The 16,503-nt window shown below is 41.8% G+C and overlaps 1 protein-coding gene across 2 annotated transcripts in view; it reads left to right on the forward strand.

Moving 5' to 3' along the window:
* Heatr1 (HEAT repeat containing 1) overlaps nucleotides 1-16,503 on the forward strand; it is a 41,726-nt gene that overhangs the window by 13,016 nt on the left and 12,207 nt on the right. For both annotated transcript variants that reach the window (XM_052157361.1, XM_052157360.1), the window contains exons 15-32: nucleotides 642-853; nucleotides 1,193-1,314; nucleotides 2,036-2,227; nucleotides 3,421-3,607; nucleotides 3,760-3,896; nucleotides 4,416-4,608; nucleotides 5,229-5,398; nucleotides 5,804-5,962; nucleotides 7,448-7,690; nucleotides 8,159-8,290; nucleotides 11,834-11,937; nucleotides 12,080-12,223; nucleotides 12,777-12,895; nucleotides 12,988-13,109; nucleotides 13,733-13,861; nucleotides 14,685-14,915; nucleotides 15,630-15,756; nucleotides 16,275-16,435. In XM_052157361.1, coding sequence (XP_052013321.1) covers nucleotides 642-853; nucleotides 1,193-1,314; nucleotides 2,036-2,227; nucleotides 3,421-3,607; nucleotides 3,760-3,896; nucleotides 4,416-4,608; nucleotides 5,229-5,398; nucleotides 5,804-5,962; nucleotides 7,448-7,690; nucleotides 8,159-8,290; nucleotides 11,834-11,937; nucleotides 12,080-12,223; nucleotides 12,777-12,895; nucleotides 12,988-13,109; nucleotides 13,733-13,861; nucleotides 14,685-14,915; nucleotides 15,630-15,756; nucleotides 16,275-16,435 — 2,884 coding nt within the window. The remainder of the gene's footprint in view (nucleotides 1-641; nucleotides 854-1,192; nucleotides 1,315-2,035; nucleotides 2,228-3,420; nucleotides 3,608-3,759; nucleotides 3,897-4,415; nucleotides 4,609-5,228; nucleotides 5,399-5,803; nucleotides 5,963-7,447; nucleotides 7,691-8,158; nucleotides 8,291-11,833; nucleotides 11,938-12,079; nucleotides 12,224-12,776; nucleotides 12,896-12,987; nucleotides 13,110-13,732; nucleotides 13,862-14,684; nucleotides 14,916-15,629; nucleotides 15,757-16,274; nucleotides 16,436-16,503) is intronic.

Genomic DNA, 16,503 nt, shown 5'->3' on the forward strand with positions numbered 1-16,503 from the left:
TGTTGCCCATGTGCTGGTGTAGGGCCATGCACTGGAGCATGTTCATCTCCCTTCATAAATCTAGCTCTCCATTCCCCAGAGGGATGTGTATGTCATTGGCAGTGTGAGATACAGGGGAGTTTTTGCTGCATAAATGTGTGCGCACGTCATAAATGCCTGGTGCCTCTGGAAGCCAGAAGAGGGTGTCAGATTTCCCAGAAGTGGTAGTGCTACTGCATGTTAAGTTCCATGTGGGTGTTGTAAACACAACCCAGGTCTTCTAGAAGACTGCAGTGCTCCTTGCTGGGCTGTTCTCCAGCCCTGCGATATGCTTTTTTTTTTTTTAAGTGCATGAGTGAGTTTCTACTGTCCAGTGGAGCTGAGATGTCTGAAGTAATTTATTTTACAGTTAGAAGTTTTTGTTTTGTATTTTTTGATTTTTGTTTGTTTCCTTTTAAGATACTTAACAGGACAAAGTTATAGGCTAGATAACTCCTTTATGGGAAAGGATTTGAGGTTGTATCTTGGTGACCTCTGAGCAATATTTTTGGCTAAGAGACTAGATAAGTTATTGCCAGTTGATCCAGAACAGTGTAATAATGGATTCTGCTGACTTGAAGACTCTAACGTGTCTGAATCAAGTGTCCTTTCCTGTCTTCCAGGTACAAGGTGCTTGAGCTAGCAGCAAGCATACTAATTAAAGAAGAGATACTAAGTAAAAATGACCAGTTGTTAAATCAGGTGGTTGTCCAGCTGCTGCCCTTTATGGTTATTACTAATAACGATGTGGAGTCTCCTGATACGAAGATTGCTATACATTTGTCAAAGTCAGGAATTTGTTCTCTACATCCTCTGTTAAGAGGCTGGAAAGAAGGTAAGAAAGTCAGTTGTTAAAGTCATTGTTAATGCCCACTTCTGTTCTGCAAGGCATTTTCTCCCTGACGTTTTTGCTGTTGTTCCATTCTTAAAAGCTGTTTTGCTTTAATTGAATACAAAGGTAATTTTGTGTAATCCTTTGAGGCCATGCCTGAGAACTCAAGCTGGCCTGGAACAACTTCTGTTTTATAAAGAAGATAAGAAAATTCAAAATTGGATTACAGATAAAAATAAAAAGCAAGCCTTTGTAGAGAACTAGTAAATATTTTATCTAAATGTCTTTTCCCCACTACTTTATGTGGATGCCAGTGATATAGTATTCATTTTTTTTTTACAGCTCTTGAAAATGTTATTAAAAGCAGAAAATCAAGAGAAATAATTGGTGTAGGAAATCAGAAGATGGTTCAGTTGCTGGGGAGCAATTTGAGTTTAGGCGAGCGCTCTGCAGTGCTGCAGCTGGTATGTGTGCTGTCCCCGAGTCCTCCCCGGGCTCACTCGGAGCCCGCTGCTCTGCGTGGCTTCTTTCTGCGTGTTTGCTGTTGTTCATTCCTACACCTTGTTTTGCTTTAAACAAATACAAAAATAGTTTTGTGTGTTCCTTTGGGGCCATCGCTGAGAGTTACAGCTCAAGCTGGCCTGGAACTCACTGTGTAGCCCAGGATGAGTTTATGATCTTCCCGCCTTAGCCTCCCCAGTGCTGGGACTGCAGGCTTGTATCAGCCATCTGTGGCTAACTGAGCATGCTGCACACAGTATCTGAAGTCCTTAATAGTTTATATCATTTTTAGACTAGTGAAAATACTTTATTCTTTTTCATCTCAGTTTTCCTATTTAAATTTAAATTTTTCCTATTTATATTTAAAATAGTGAAGTCTTTTCATTGTTAACATAGCAAAATGAAATTAAAAGAAAATACTTAAGTAAGCCTTTTAATGGTATTAGGTGTCTGATTTATTAATTTTTATTGTTCGTATTTTTAGGTTGGTGGGTTAAATACATTAACTTGTCAAGTGTATTTATGTTCTTTGTAATTTTCTAAGAGTTTGTATAATGGCTTAGTAATCAGTGTTTTTTCTGATCTTAAAAGGCTTTCTGTTGTCTCACTTTATACACAATACCTAGGTAGGCCTGAGACAGAAGACTATGACTAACTAGTAATACAATATTCTTCTTTCTCAAGGTCGAAGACTTAGTATGTGCTGGGGAAAAGGAGTCCTACACCCTGAAGCAGAAAGTGGCCTTTCACGTGATTGTGTCTGTGCTCATCTCTTGCTGTTCGTCCTTCAGAGAAACCTGCTTCCCGTTTGCCATAAGAGTGTTCAGTTTATTGCAGAAAAAAATAAAGAAGCTCAAAAGCATCATTACTGCTGTGGTAAGGAGCGGTAAGGAGCCTGCAGGAAGTTGAGTTCTGGGTAAAATAGCATTGTGGCCTGATGGGCACAGCGAAACCGAAGCCCAGACGCCTGGCTCTAGCTGGGGAAGTGGGAGGCGCGGGGCGGAAAGGAGGCACGGGGCGGAAAGGTGCTGCGCTGTCCGGGCAAAGCACTCTCATGCTTTTGCAGGAAGTTCACTTGAATCACAGGGTTTCGAGATTGGAAGGTTTTCTGTCATAACTGACTCGTCTACTGATTTTATCAGTGCATGATCAAAGTTTCCTTCCTGTGTACTCTGGTGATTCACTTCTGCAGAAAACTTGATCTAGTATTTATTGAAAGAATATTCTATATATTTAAAATCGTTGAGTTTCCAGTAGGTCTAGATGTCTCTGGTCTACTGTTGTTCCTGACAGTGTTATTCAAGTTCCTAGTGCCCCATTTTGAAGTAGCAAACTTGTTTTAATATCTGCTGTTTGCATCAGTATTTTTCTTTTATTTATCTTCTAAACTTCAAAGGACTGAACATTACAGGATTTGCTAAGAGAATTAACACTTCATATTTATGTATACTCTCAGGAGTTTTATAAATTCTAGTTGTAGCCAATGTTAACTAAAATGTGAAATTAGCATGCTTCTTTAAACTTTAAAAAGTGGCTCCAGTGAGCTGCTCTTAATGTCTTATTGTCTATTTTGTGAGGTGCAGTAGCTGGAGCTGTGCTTCTCCTTGGGGCTAGCAGCATAGAGCAGTTGTGTTCTATTCAGTGTGGGCAGCAAGCTGGGCAGTGGTGGCGCATGCCTGTAATCCCAGCACTCTGGGAGGCAGAGGCAGGCGGATTTCTGAGTTCAAGACCAGCCTGGTCTACAGAGTGAGCTCCAGGACAGCCAGGACTATACAGAGAAACCCTGTTGCAAAAAAAAAACCCAAAATCCAAAAAAAAAAAAAAAAAAAAAAAAAAAAAAACCCAAACAGTGTAGGCAGCAGACTGTTTCACATTCTCTAGTAATGCCCTTTCTGAGGACTGTGAGTATCAGCTGTAGCAGTGTGTCCATGCACACATACAGACACAGACACAGACACACACACAGTGTGACACTCCCTACTAGAATGTACACATCTGTCGCAGTCGTGGAGCACCTGTTTGGAGCTACTCTGAGGATGAGCTGGTTTCTGTTTCCATTCATGTTTCAGGAGATCCCCGCAGAGTGGCACCTGGAACTCATGTTGAACAGAGGGTTGCCGGAGGAGCTGTGGGCGCGTTACGTGCAGCAGCAGCTCCACAGTGCCCAGAGGGCTGCCATGGAGGACTCCATTTTACTTGTATTTTCCCTGAAATGTTTTATATTTGCACTGAAGGCTCCAAAGTCTTTTCCTACAGGTAAGGCACCGTCCTGAGTCTTCAGTGTGATGCGGCAGTGCGTTCATAACGCACGCCATACAAGGCTCGCCTTGGCGTGAAGGACATTTCCCCAGCATGCTCATTTCGCACTGTCAGTGCTTCTCTCTGTCACCATGCACCATGTCCCTCAGGTGCCACGTGCTGGGATCCCGAACAGCTGGATGGAGACAGCAGGCACTACCTGCACCTGCTCATTGCGGTCTTTGAAACGCTGCTGGAGGTGTCTGACGCCATGCATTTCAGGGTTCTGATGAGGCTGATAATGCAGGTACTTGGCTCACCCTCACAGGCGTTTCTGCTGTAGACAGCGTGCGTTATTTTATTGCTAAAGTTTAATAATAAAGTACATTGTGCAGCAGTGAACATTTAAATGCCATTTATAGATGAGTAAACTGGCTGAGATGAAGACTCACTCACGGAACTTCTGTGGGCTTCATTGCCTCCACGCTGCAAGCAGTGTCCTTGTCACTCACCCTCTCTGTGGCTTTCAGCATTGTGGCCATTGTCAGTCCTTGGAGGGCTTTTAGTGATGCTTCCCAGGTCGCACGCTCGTCTTGACCTTTAGTTAACGCATCTGTTGTTTTTGTTCAATATTTTCAAAGTTGTAGTGAGGCTTCTTGAATGCCGTTCTTCAGTGACATGCTCCCTAACATGTCGGAGTTCCAAATATGAAGACGTGATTCTTCAAATCACTCCTGTGTGGTCACTGTCCAGTAGTGAAAAGATCTAGGGACAGCATATATGAGGAAGAACTAGACTTCACTTTGTTTTGCTTTCTTTTGATTAGGTACATCTACAGGATACTCTTCAGTTGTTCAAGTTCTTTTGTGTTCTGTGGACCTACGGTTCTAGCCTTTCAAACCCACTGAACTGCACTGTGAAGTCACAGCTGCAGACGCAGGCTCTTTACATCGGCTCTGCGATGCTTGCTTCTCAGAGTGCACAGGATAAACAGCAGCTGGCATCTACTGCTTCTCCAGGTACGGCAGCTCACACTTGACTTCTCAACTAATGTAGACATCTTACTCTGCGAGGAAGTGTAGCATATAATCCTGCACTTGCTTGTATAGAGATAACAGAATTTATTAAAATAGTTAATTCTGTAGCGGAGATGGTGACAGGGGTAAAGGCACTTGCCACCAAACCTTATCACTTAAACTTAATCCCAGGCCCCACATAGTGAAAAGAGAAAACTTACCCCTCAAAGTTGTTCTCAGACCTCTGCACTCAGTCATTGATGATTGTACCCTCACTACATATAGATACAGAAAATATCCTTGTTTTTATTTATTTATTAAAAATATAATTTAAAAATTAAGACAAAGAGCCAGTTCTGGTGGCACATGTGACCATAGATTTTCTGGGCTCATTTGTATGATTTGATGAAACATGACCCAAATTTTTCTGAAGTAATTAGGCAGTGAATACTCTTCAGAAGAGGGAGTCTGAGAGGGAACCTTCTGTGCGTGTGTGATGGCCAGGGTGGAGATGCCTGCTGTGCACCTGAGCTGTGCCCCAGCCCTAGAAGGAAACCTATCACTGTACATTTGACACTGTTGAAGTGTTGCTCCCTGGCACATTCTTTCCCCTTTGGTTTTAGTGGTGATGTCTCTGCTCCTCAATCTGGGAAGCCCTATCAAAGAAGTCCGCAGAGCTGCTGTTCAGTGTCTCCAGGCCCTCAGCGGAGTGCCCTCCAACTTTCAGCTGGTGATAGACCACCTCGTTCCTAAAGCAGAAGAGATCACTTCGGATGCTACCTATGTGGCTCAGGTAGACACTACTGTCAAAGAAGGTTGAGGTGTGAGGGCCTGTGAAACAGGAACAGTTTTCTTTCCCTGTGTCTTGTAAGGACTGTGGGAGACTAATCCACTAATTTAAAACTTTGCATCAGCAATTACAGGCTTTTGATCCTTTTATTTTTTTTTTTAAAAAAGGTCATAGACTGTGTTTCAATTCTGCTGTCCTTTTCTTCCGTGAGAGAGTAATGTTGAACCTTTAATGGTGAGCTAGCTTTTGGATACTGATATTCTTTCCAGTTGGGACTTTGTTGAAGAGAAATTAAAAAGGTGTAAGAAATGTCATGTCATTTGGAAAACAGTCTTCCATAATTCGAATATTTAGTCTGAAAGGTTTTTTTCATTCTTAATACAATTTTCTTTCTTTTTGGTATCCTAGGATCTGGCTACACTATTTGGTGAACTACAGAATGAAGAGAAACAGAAATCACATCAGAAGTTGTCTGAAACCCTGAGAAGCCTTCTTCACACTGTGTATGGCTGCCCATCTTACATTGCAAAAGACTTGATGAAAGTATTTCGAGATGTGAACAGTGAGGTAGGAGTGATTTTCACAGAATGCAGTGGGTTGTATGACCTGAGGAGTGGCTGTCACGTATGAGGAAGCAACCAAGTGCTCCCAGGGGGAGAATTACAGAGGAAAGGAAGATAGATGCAGGATGCAGAACACACATATCATAAATGTTCATTCCTCTTTAAAATTCCGTGTTATCTCGCATCAGCTTTACTCGAGATAGGTTTTGACTTGTGTCCATTTTCCAAGGAGAAATCTTCTACAAAGAAACAACGTTTGTAGTCTCTGAAATTGGAACTTTTTTCCTTACTTATAAAATGCTTTGTGTATTTTTCTGGAGGGAAAAATCACAGGCTGCATTATGTCTCTAGGAAGTCTATGATCTGAAGGAAGTGTCTGCTTTGACCAGCAGAGTTTAAGTCCCGTCTTCACGCTGCCTCGAATGCCCATGTTTCTCATTGCTCTTGACTGACCACAAGTATTCAAAGAATTAAAGTGGGTTCAATGGAATATAAATTAATTGATTATATAATCAATTATTATCAGTTATCAGCCCTGAGTTGTCACTGGGGACATTTTCAAGTTGACAAAGCTTCTTGTATAAGGAGTGAGTATGGTCCATACTCCTGTCTGTGACGTTCCTTTCTTTTGGGTCAAGCAGGCTCAAATCGGAAATGTTTGGGAGAAAAATTATGTTTATAGTAAACAGGCAGGGTATTTTTCTTGTTCTTGTTTCCTAAGAAACACAGCATTATTATTGTAAGTAACTTAGAGCTAAGTTTTGGAAAGCTGTGCTAGATTATATGCTCACATTATGCCGCGTTCGATAAGGAGCTTGAGAATACAGGGTTTTGTTTAAGGAGTGAGTTAGAGGCAGTACTCTGGTTTTTTTTTTTTTTTTTTTTTTGGATTTTGGTTTTTTCGAGACAGGGTTTCTCTGTATAGCCCTGGCTGTCCTGGAACTCACTCTGTAGACCAGGCTGGCCTCAAACTCAGAAATCCGCCTGCCTCTGCCTCCCAGAGTGCTGGGATTACAGGCGTGCGCCACCACCGCCCGGCTGAGGCAGTACTCTGTAGATATCAAGAAACAACTCTTGGCTCTGTGGACCATCTTTCTTTGCAGCTTTTCAGATCTGCCACATTTAAGAAAGCAGCCACAGAGGGTATGCAAACACATAATTAGGGCTGTTGTCAGTGAAAGTTTAAAAAGATAGGACATTACTGACTTTGTTAGGCAAGCCATGATTTGCTGACCTGTGGCTTAATAACTGAAGCCTTGACTTTATGTTAATATAATATGACCTTCATATAATTTGAATTCATATTAGTCATATCAAACTGGAAATGGTGGTTGAGGGGAATGCAGTGCTTTAGCAAATGCTAAACTGTTGATCTACTCATCTTTTATTTAGGTCATATTTTCTATCCTCCCAATCAGTGTCCTTTAGAGAACTGTCAGTGAGCATACCTGAGCAGAGCACGAGTCTAACAACCTTTCTCTGCCTTTAGATGGTGCTTGCCCAGCTGCTGCCGATGGTAGAACAACTCCTAGAGAAGGTGGAGAAGGAGCCCACAGCTGTCCTGAAGGATGAGGCCATTGTTTTGCATCTTACTCTGGGAAAATACAATGAATATTCAGCTTCGCTTTTACAAAGTGACCCAAAGAGTCTAGACCTGTTTATAAAAGCTATGCACACCACAAAGGAGCTTCACCCAGGAATGCCAACCGTTCAGATAACTGCTCTCGAAAAGGTCAGTGGCTTCCTTTAGAAACCCAAGCTTAATCGAGCATGAAGACCTTTGTAAGTTATTAGTAGGTTGAACCTGCTTTTAAAGGCACAGGTATATTTTACCTACTGTGCAAAAGGTGCATGCAGGCCATTAGAAAGAATTGCATTTAAAAGCTGGAGAGGGCTACGTAGACTACGATGCTTGTCATGCAATCTTGACAACTTGAGTGAGTCCCCAGAACCCACAGTGGAAACGGGTTCCCTAAAGTTCCTTTCTTAGCTCCACCTGTGCATGCGCATGCATTACAGCACATGATAGTAAGACACGCCCTCTCCTGTGCATGTGCATGCATTACAGCACACGATAGTAAGAAATACCCTCTCCCTTTTTTTAAGCATTGAATTTTAAGTGGAAAAATGAAGCACAGTTATAAGATAGGGAAAGTTAGGTGAAGTTTGTTTTCTGACTCCTGGGTTTTTCTGATCCTAGATTACAAAGCCATTTTTTGCAGCTGTATCAGATGGAAAGGTTCAGCAGAAGCTTCTGTGTGTGTTGTTTGACTTGTTAGTGAACTGCAAAAACTCACATTGTGTTCAGACGGTTGGCAGTGTTTTTAAAGGGGTAAGTTGCAAACTTTGTCATTTGTACATGTTTAGTCTTTCCAGTTGACAAAGTATATGGCCCATGTTTTACAGTGTTCCTTTGGGGTCAGATTTCACTATTAACAAGGCTCATAGAAAATTATGTACTAGAGAGGTTCAAAACACAAATCTTTTGTCTTCACCAATTTTTTTCATTTTTAAATTTATTTTTTAAATTTTTCATAGATTATACAATGCATCTTAATCGTATCCAAGTACTTCTCTTACCTCCCCCTCTATCCCCTGCCAGTATATCTCCTTTCCAGCTTCAAATCCTCTTTTCAAAAAGAAACAGTCCACTAAGTCCGACTGCTGCTCATGTGTGGATGTGTGTGGGGTCATACACCCGGGGCATAGGCAACTTGCCAGTGACACCCTTCTCTCAGAAGCCATTTGCTGTCACTGCTCCTCAGCCAGGAGTGAAGCCTCAGGAGCCCCTTCTGTATTCGTGCTAAACATGTTAGCAAGCACAATATTGTGCATATAACCCCAGCATTCTTCTCCATCTTTCTGGTCTTCAGTTATGTCTGCCCGCTCTACCACAGTGTTCCCTGGTCTTGGTTTGGTATGGAGCAGGTCTGTATAGATAAACATTCACAGTCACTTTTTCTCTGTATTTTGAATGGTTAAGAGTTTGTAATAGCCACTACCCACTGTATAGGAAGCTTCTTTGAGCAAGATTAAAAACAGCACAAATGACTCCAAAGCAAGAGTCCATATTGGTGAGGAAGTATGGTAGCAGGCGGCTGAAGCTCAGCCAGAGGTGAGAGGCCATAGTTCCATCCATGTGCAAGAAGCAAGACAAACTGGAAGTGCAGCAAAGCCACTCCCCAGTCGGGGTGTGTGTGTGTGTATTTGTGTGTATTTGTATGGGGGTGTATGTGTGTGTGTGGTGTGTGTTGGTGGGTGTGGGTGTGTGTTTGAAGTGCATATTTTCAGTGAGTTACACACACATACAGTTGTTTTGTTTTGGATCTTACTCATATTAGGTGCACCTCCCTGTTTCATGAAAGGATTGGGGAATTGTGAGGGGCTTGATGTTGAGCAAGATGACCGTAATAGATATGTGATGTAGAAGATGTAGTTAGAGCTCTGCTTGTTATGTTTGATGTACATTGAAACCTAGCGGTCACTGGAGAAATATTCCATTTCTTGAACTTGAACTAGAGTATGTTGGTGGGGGGGATAAAGGGATTGCCATGCAAGTGTGAATAGTGCAGTTTGTATCCTATATAAATTCTGGGTGTGGATGGCAGTCCACCCGTAGCTCTAGTACTTAGAAGACAAAAACAGGATCTTTAAATCAAGCTGGTTAGTTAGACTAGCTGTGTAGTTGAGCTTTGGGTTTAGGAAAGAGACCCTGCCTCAGTAAGGTGAAGAACAGTCAAGGAAGACTTGTGCTGTCTGTGTTACACACACACACACACACACACTCATGTGTGTACACACAACAGACACAGTATGTGTGTGACAATAAGAGCAATGCAATGCAGAGATGGCTTCTGCAGCTGAGAGTACTTGTTACTCTTCCAGAGGAGGCCTGGGTGTGGTTCCCAGCGCCCACACTGCTGCTCACAAGGATCTGTAACTAGTTCCAGGGCATCTGACACCCTCTTCCTGCTGCACAGACACCAGGTGTGTAGGTGGCACACAGATGTATATACAGGACAACACCCATACACAATAACTTAAATGATGATGAAGAATCTAGGATCCGGAGTTAGCTCTCAGTCTTTAACAGCTTTTTATCCTCTTTTTCTTTGCAGAAGGAAATGTTCTAAAGCAAGTCTAAAACATTTAATTTCCATCCCTGTGCACTTTTTATCTTTTCACCTTTTTCAGATGACCATTGTCTATCATAACTACAACGTACCTGAAAAAAAAGATAGTAATTCCTTGATGTCATTTACTACTCAGTCCGTAGTTGTATTTTAATGAATGTCTCACAAATATATTTTACAGGTGTTTTTTTCTTTTTTTTCCTTTTTTTTGTTTTTTTGGTTTTGTTTTTTGTTTGTTTGTTTGTTTGTTTGTTTGTTTGTTTGTTTTGAGACAGGGTTTCTCTGTATAGCCCTGGCTACCCTGGAACTCACTCTGTAGACCAGGCTGGCCTCAAATTCAGAAATCCTCCCTCCTCTGCTTCACAAGTGCTGGGATTAAAGATGTGCCCCACCACTGCCCAGCCTCTTCTTTTTTTTTTTTTTTTTTTTTTTTTGAGTTAAATCCAAATATTTACTGGTAGTTTCAAAACTTTTTGAAAAAAAGAGATTTCTTGATTCTAGCCCATATCTGAATAATCTGTTACTCTTTCCCAGTTGGTGAGGATGTCTCTGCTTTGGCATGTGCAGCCAGGAGCTTTTCCACACTGCAGGGTGAATGGAATTGTGAGATGCTGTTTTATAGAAGTAGTACCCTACCATACTCAGAAGTAGAAGCCTATAACACAGACCCAGGGTCCCCTAGAAGCAAGTGTGTGCTAGCAAGAAGGTTCAGCTAGAGTGAGCCTTCAAGCTAAAGTTGGCGAGTTGGTGTTGGCTTTGGCTGGAACCCTTATTCCTCCTGCTTTTTTTTCTAAAGTAACATCAGATAGGGAGAGGGCAGGACAGCTGCAGACCCAGTATGTCGTTCTAGCTTTAGTTGAAGAGTTTGTACCTTTTTATAGGGCAAACTCTTCTTTTATTTTTATTTGTAAGGAAATAGAGATAATTAAAACCATGGTAGATAATATTTTAACAGACTTTAAATACAGTGATAATTTAATTCTGTTAAATTGAGATCCAGCCCAAAAGAAACATTTCTTTCACATGACAGTCTTTAATATGATAATTTCGTAAGACATTTAAGAGATTGTAAAAAGGAGCATGTTATTCTAAATTAATTTCTTTCCATCTCAGTAAACAGTAGACTAGTGTGCACATGAAATTTTTATAAGCCATAGGCTGATGCACACCTTAATTCCACCGCTTGGAAGGTGAGGCAGGAGGATCACAAGTTCAAGGGCAGCCTGTGCTGCATACTGAATCTTAAATCCAAACCAGACAAACCAATGAAGACGCCATATCAGCTAAAGAAAAGCTGGCCTTGATTGTAAAGCAAGTGTAATTGATATCGTACATATATATTCTGTACGTAGTGACAGCAAGTAAATACCATAGAACATCCTAACTAATGCATAGACGTCATTTGTAGTATTTGTATTTGGGGATTGGGCAGGCTTCAAGTGGCATAATGACATAAATGCTTTCACTGACCCGTGCAATCATGTTTATTGCAGCTATGCTTATCTATCAATCAGTCTGTCGATCGATGGGTTTCCTCTGTGGACTCCTGGCTGTCCTGAAACTCAAAGTGTAGACCAGGCTGGCCACCTGCCTCTGCCTCCCGAGGCTGAGATAAAAGGTGTATGTCACTCCCACCTAACTCTTGCTTTGCTTTAATGTTGATAGTTTATAATTACATTACAACCTTTGCTGTAATCTTGTTCCCGAGGATAACATCACTAGCCATTATTTCAATATTTCAGATTTCTGTCAATGCTGAACAAATCAGAATAGAACTGGAGCCACGAGATAAAGCTAAATCATTGGGCACAATTCAGCAAACGCGAAGGCAGAAAATGCAGCAGAAGTAAGAACTTGGAACATACCAAGGGTCTGGTCTTGTTCCTCAAGCTCAGGCTACAGTTGTGGTTTCTAGGTAATCACTAGTGTTTGCATAAACGGGTGTAATAGTGTTTGCATTGTCAACTTTTGTCTTCTCTGTTTCCCAGAAAGTCACAAGATGTAGAATCTGTCCAAGAAGTGGAGGGCCCTTACTGGCAAAGAGTCACCCTCATCCTGGAATTGTTGCAGCACAAAAAGAAGCTCAAATGCCCTCAGATACTGATTCCAACTCTCTTTAACTTGCTGTCAAGGTAATAGCACTTGGATTTGGTCTTAGAGGCGATAGGGTGATACAAATTTGCCCATGTTGATTTATAATTGTCTTTTGGGTATACTTTTCTTGTTCAGATCATGTCTAATAAAGGAAGTTAAAGTACTGTAGTTGAAATACCGAAGATTGCATTCAGTAACCCATTACAGATTGTATAATAGTTGACCTTGTTGATCTACCTGCTTTCCTTCTTAATTTCCAGTGCCATATCATAGCCACTGTCACTTGTATTTTAAGGATGCTGTGTAACACCTGCTATATTTTAGTTGTAAATTATTAGAAAATAGCTTTAGAGTTTGACATTGAGACATTGAGTCTGTTGTCATTAGAAAAATACAGTGATTCTCCACATTGTTAGAAGATTGCAGGTAGGTGAGTGGGAAGTACATAATTTGTGGAAAGAAATCATTGAATGTACTTGGCTATTTGAAGAACAGAAGTTAGACATCTTAATAATAGCTTAATAGTATTTTCTTTATATGACTGTATTCGCTTCTAAATTCCCAATCATTTCTCTTCTGGGGCTCCTAAAGGTGTTTAGAGCCTTTGTCATCAGAGCAGGGGAACATGGAGTACACTAAGCAGTTAATTCTGAGTTGTTTGCTCAATATCTGCCAAAAACTCTCCCCAGACGGTGGCAGAATACCTAAAGGTATGTGCTTGGTAAATGGGACAACCGTAAACGACCTGCCTTGCACATGAGTGTGTCAGCCACTCAGACTTTCTCCTTTCCCTTCCCTGTAGATATTGTGGATGAGGAGAAGTTCAACGTGGAGCTGATAGTGCAGTGCATCCGCCTCTCAGAGATGCCGCAGACTCACCACCATGCCCTGCTACTTTTGGGTACTGTTGCTGGAATATTTCCGGTAAGTGAAAGATGTAAGACTTGGGTGGCTGTTTCAGGTCTCTTAAGTACTGTGTTGGTGTGTACTGATTTAAAGTCATTAGGCAGAGGGTTGGGACTCAATGGTAGAGCTTTTGCCTGGCAAATGTAAGACCTAGTGTGATTCCCAGTGTTGGAAAGAAAGAAGAAGCAGCTTCAGTTAATAGAGTAAAAATAATAAGTAACTTTTCTCACTGGAATGTGATGAAGCTTCAGCTGGACAATGTGTGATCAGCTAGCTCTTCATACATTATGTGATACCCTGTAACTCCCCAGGAAGACTAGCTTGCCAATCCCCAGAAGATATTAAACAACAAGACACAAAAAAATGATTATCAAAAAAAATTGATTATCATTTACCTTTACCTTATGGGAGTGACATCCGTCCAGTAATAGAACTCCTAGCCACTGTAGTGGGTGCAGAGGGTGTGGTGTCTTGTCATTAGCCGTAAGGCTTGTGCATGCTGAGCGGACGCTCTGCTGTTGGACTATAGCCCTGGTCCCAGCCCTTTGCCTGTTCTTGATGAAAGTTCTAATTTTTTATTGATTTTTAAATAACTCTTTGTTATTTGAAAGAGAAAAATGATGATAACTACTTTATTTCAGGATAAAGTTCTTCACAATATCATGTCTATTTTTACATTCATGGGAGCCAATGTCATGCGTCTAGATGATGCTTATAGTTTTCAAGTTATTAGCAAGACAGTGAAAATGGTCATTCCAGCCCTTATTCAGGTAAGCCCTGCGTGCCTCCATCGTTGTTTCCATTTCTAATTTGTACAATTTTTATGTAAATGCCAGTTTGGAAGCACTTGGGTTCCTCTTTGTCCAGAACTTTACAGTGGTGAAGCCAGCAAATGGGCTTACAAATTAACCACATATTCTGGTACTGTCACTAAATATGTTAAATCTGGTTTCACTGAACTGTAGTAGTGTAGACTGAGAAGTGTCTTGACCTCGCAGTGATGAGTGAATTGACTGTTTTATAACTTGATGATGAAGCTTTTAGATTGAGAATACAATAAAGAAAAAAAGAGAAAGGAACTTTTATAGCACAATAGCATGCAAGCTAACATAAGTTTTCTAAGCATGGTCCGAGAGCCAGGACTTATCTTGTCTTTACCAGGTGAAAACAAATGCAGGATGTAAAAAGTAGCTTCAAGCACATCTGTTATCCACACATACACTTGTGAATATCGTTTGCCATGCTTTTAACTGTGCTGAGGATAACATAGATTCACACTGTTTCCTTTTAATACTTGATGTTAGATTGGTGCTTCTTGTGTTCAGTACATTGGCAGCTGTAGGGCGAGTGCCTGATGTACGTTTCTGTGTGTATATACACACATTATATGCCAAATGAATAAGTAAATGCTAGAGAGTTGAGAGTAAGGAAACATCTACGTGGTCTAGAACAGCCAGAAAAAATCATAAGAAACAGGATTTGAACCAACAGAGGGAGGGCATCACTGAGTTGTTACTAAGAGACCTAATCCCTCTGAAAGCTGGTCTTGAAGGTCATTTGGGCCTTCTCAAGTTCCTGTCTGATGTTTTGCAGTCTGATAATGGAGACTCTGTAGAAGTCACTAGAAATGTTGAAGAGATAGTCGTGAAAATCATCGGTGTATTTGTGGATGCACTTCCACATGTGCCAGAGCACAGGCGCCTGCCCATCCTGGTTCAGCTTGTCAACACGCTAGGTGCAGAAAAATTCCTGTGGATTCTCCTCGTATTGCTTTTTGAACAATACGTCACAAAAACAGTGCTGGTGGCTGCTTATGGAGAAAAGGTCAGAATATATATCCAGGTGGGATGGTGAGGAGTGGGTTTGTGATACTGGTTAGCTTACAGGTGGGACTCGGCATTGCTTAGTGTGTGCTTGACAGTGCTCATCCAGAAGCTTTCTCAAGATTGTTTCTTGGTGTTGTTTTTTGGTTTTGTAGTTTTTTTTTTGTTTTTTTTTTGTTTTTTAAGTTTCAGAATGTGTAGACAAAGAACATCTTTTGTTGTTTGCTTGTTTTTCAAGACAGGATTTTTCTGTGTATCCTTGACTGTCCTGGAACTCACTCTGTAGACTTGGCTGGTCTCCACAGAGATCCACCTGCCACTGCCTCCTGATTTCTGGGATTAAAAGCGTGTGCCCCCACTGCCTAGCAACCCAGAACATCTCTAGCAACAAAGCATCTTCTAAGAGCCTTGACTTTTTCTGAGAAATGGATCTGGAGCCGCACTGATGGTTCTGTTGTAAGCCCAGTAGAGAGGGGCATTGAAACATGGTCTCTGCAAGCTGCCCGTGGAGGCACTATGTGACGGGAAGAGCCACAGCTCATGTGCATGGGTCTTTGAATCTCTGTTATTGAAGGAACTCCTAGCTTTCTCATCTGCTGACAGCTACAGGGGATGTCACTCACTGCTGCAGAATGTATTGTGGGCATGTCCCTAATCTCTGCTCACTGTCGGACTAGTCAGGCAGTGTTGTCACCTTTCCTTCCTTTCCAAACAGGATGCTATTTTAGAGGCAGATACTGAGTTCTGGATTTCAGTCTGTTGTGAATTCAGTGTGCAGCATCAGGTCCGGAGCTTGATGCATATCCTGCAGTACCTAGAGAAGCTGCCAGAGGAAAAGGAAGGTAAGTGCCAGTCAGGTCTGGGCTGCCATCTAACCGAGAGCAGCGGCAGGGCAGATGGGAACGAGGCAGTCCTTGGAACCCTAGCGCATCCGCAGATGAGTTGTGGATGCTAAGTTCACCAGAGACCTCTGACCACTGTACCTCTAACGCTAACTCTATTAGCTAAATCTAAAGTTTAAAGTTCTGAAGCAGACATCCCCAGCTTAAGATAAGCATTTTGCGTGCTTTGAGAAATGTCCTCCTTCAGCCTCTGGGCTCCAGCCCTCAGGATCTCAATCCAGATCTAGAATGTCTGATTGTCTCCACTTTCCCATGCTGTTGTATCTTCTCCTCTGACTCACTCTTCTCAGGCCTTTGGCGGCTGCTTCCGTGAGACACTCTGCTCTCGCTCACTGCTGTGGCTGAGGGAAGTCTGGTCCAGCCCACCCAGCTCTCTGAGGTGGGCCTGCTCACCATGCTGCACTTGCACAGGACTCTTGGAGATGGATAAAGTTACCTGTTTGGTTGCTGTGTTTCAGAAGCCACCTCCAAGACAGTATCTACTAAGAGTGAAGTGCAAGATGAAATGTTAGCAGTCTTTAAGGTGGACACTCACACAAGCAAGCAGCTTCGGCATTTTAAGTATTTGTCAGTGTCCTTCATGGCCCAACTCTTGGCTTCCAATCATTTCCTCAAAAAGGTAATGTGTTCTTTAAGCATATTTATGATAAAAACTGATCTTGTTTTTGCTAAAAAGCAGTATCTTAG

Source organism: Apodemus sylvaticus, chromosome 14, assembly GCF_947179515.1.
Source record: "Apodemus sylvaticus chromosome 14, mApoSyl1.1, whole genome shotgun sequence".
NCBI classification, from domain to species: Eukaryota; Metazoa; Chordata; class Mammalia; order Rodentia; family Muridae; genus Apodemus; species Apodemus sylvaticus.